Source organism: Penaeus monodon, chromosome 29 (genome assembly GCF_015228065.2).
Source record: "Penaeus monodon isolate SGIC_2016 chromosome 29, NSTDA_Pmon_1, whole genome shotgun sequence".
NCBI classification, from domain to species: Eukaryota; Metazoa; Arthropoda; class Malacostraca; order Decapoda; family Penaeidae; genus Penaeus; species Penaeus monodon.
In genome coordinates, this window is record NC_051414.1 from 30,153,519 (window position 1) to 30,155,169 (window position 1,651).

A 1,651-nucleotide genomic window follows, 5' to 3' on the forward strand; every position below is an offset into this window, starting at 1 on the left:
GTGCCTCCCATTTTTTTCTGTTGGTTTTTCTTCTGTTGTCACTTTGTCTCTTTCGGATAACTGTTATTTCTTATTTTTCCAGTTTTGTGCTTTTTTTTCTCTTGTTTTCATTATCCATTCATCTTCCCAAATTGTTTTCAGATTTCTTGTTAATTGTGTCTTCCCTTAATCTTCTCTTTATTTACGTATCATGCTTGTTGATTTTTATTTATATTTACGTGTCATTTTTGTGCTCGTTTTTCCATCATTGTAATTATCCTTCTATTTTTTTTCTCAGTTAATTACCTAACATTTTTTCCTTTACATATCTTAAAGAAAAAAAAATTCCCCCTCCATATCTCGACATTCTTAATTAGATTTTTTCTTTTTATCCACCATCCTCCCACCATCTCAATATTTTTTTTTCTTCTTCTTCCCAATGAATTATCAACATTCATTACATTACATCTTTTCATACAACTTTCCTGTTCCTCCACATTCCTCTCCCCCCTACCCCACCCCCTTACCCCAACCCCTTACCCCAACCCCTTACCCCATCCCCTTACCCCACGCCCTCACTCCACCCCCTCACCCCACCCTCTTACCCCACCCCCTCATCCCACCCCCTTCGTTAAACTGACTCGAAGACGCCCAACTCACGGCCCGAATCTCCTTGAAGAGCTGTTCAGGGACACTCGAGAAGATGTTACACTCGGGATTGGCCAGGACACGGAAGCTGACGGCGCAGTGGTGGTTTTCCAGGGGCGAGGAGTCGTTGTAGCGAACCGCCAGCTCCGTCCGGGCATTGATCTGGTACCTGATGGAGGCGGAGGAGGAGGGGGGAGTGACACGGTCGTATTGAAGGGCACATGGGAGGGATAGGTAACGATAAAGAGAGTAATAGAGAAACGAGGTAGATAAAGCAAAGGGGAAAGGATACGGTGGTATTGGAGGGCATATGGAAACGGCTGATAACGCTGTGGTGGAGAGATAATACCGAGGAATAGCGGATAAAGCGAAAGGGGAAAGAATACGTTTGTAGTAAGGAACTGGAGAACGGTAGATAATGTAGAGTGAAAAAAAATGCGTTCGTGCAAGAGAACACAAGAAAACTGCAGACAAGCTCAAGGGAAAAGACACGTAAACATTAGAAAACAGATTAAAATGACACATCACGCCAACTGGAAATGATACATCGACACTAGAGACCGCCAGAGAACAGATTACCCTAAATGAATTCTAGAAAACAACAAAAACTAAAGGAAAAAAAGATATCTCCGTCTTAGAAAACGAGAAACGACAGATAACACCCCGCGTAATAGACACCAGAGAACACAAAACAAACAAACAACGGAGGGTTTTGACAGCAGCCTCAGAGAGGAAAGATAAATAAAATAGGAGAGACGGAAAAAGGAATGAATCAACCAGTAAACAAATTCACTAAATGTTTGCAAATTTACAAGAAAAAAAAGACATGAGATCATCCCTAAGGCCTGATTGTTGAATTAAATTACTTTTATTTTTTCATCTCCCTCCTTCCCTTTCCTCTTGACAGACACTTAAAATTAAAATTGAGATTGATGAGTTTACTGGATTAGTTGACATGCTGTTGTTCTTTCTTACTTATTGTTACGGAACAGATAAAGAGAGGAACATGCTGTAAGGTAAAAAT

The 1,651-nt window shown here is 40.8% G+C and overlaps 1 protein-coding gene across 1 annotated transcript in view; it reads right to left on the bottom strand.

Annotated features, from left to right (window-relative positions):
- Window positions 1–1,651, bottom strand: part of LOC119591836 (high affinity cGMP-specific 3',5'-cyclic phosphodiesterase 9A-like) — a 42,680-nt gene that overhangs the window by 6,419 nt on the left and 34,610 nt on the right. Inside the window, exon 9 of the mRNA XM_037940581.1 lies at window positions 640–796. Coding sequence (XP_037796509.1) covers window positions 640–796 — 157 coding nt within the window. The remainder of the gene's footprint in view (window positions 1–639; window positions 797–1,651) is intronic.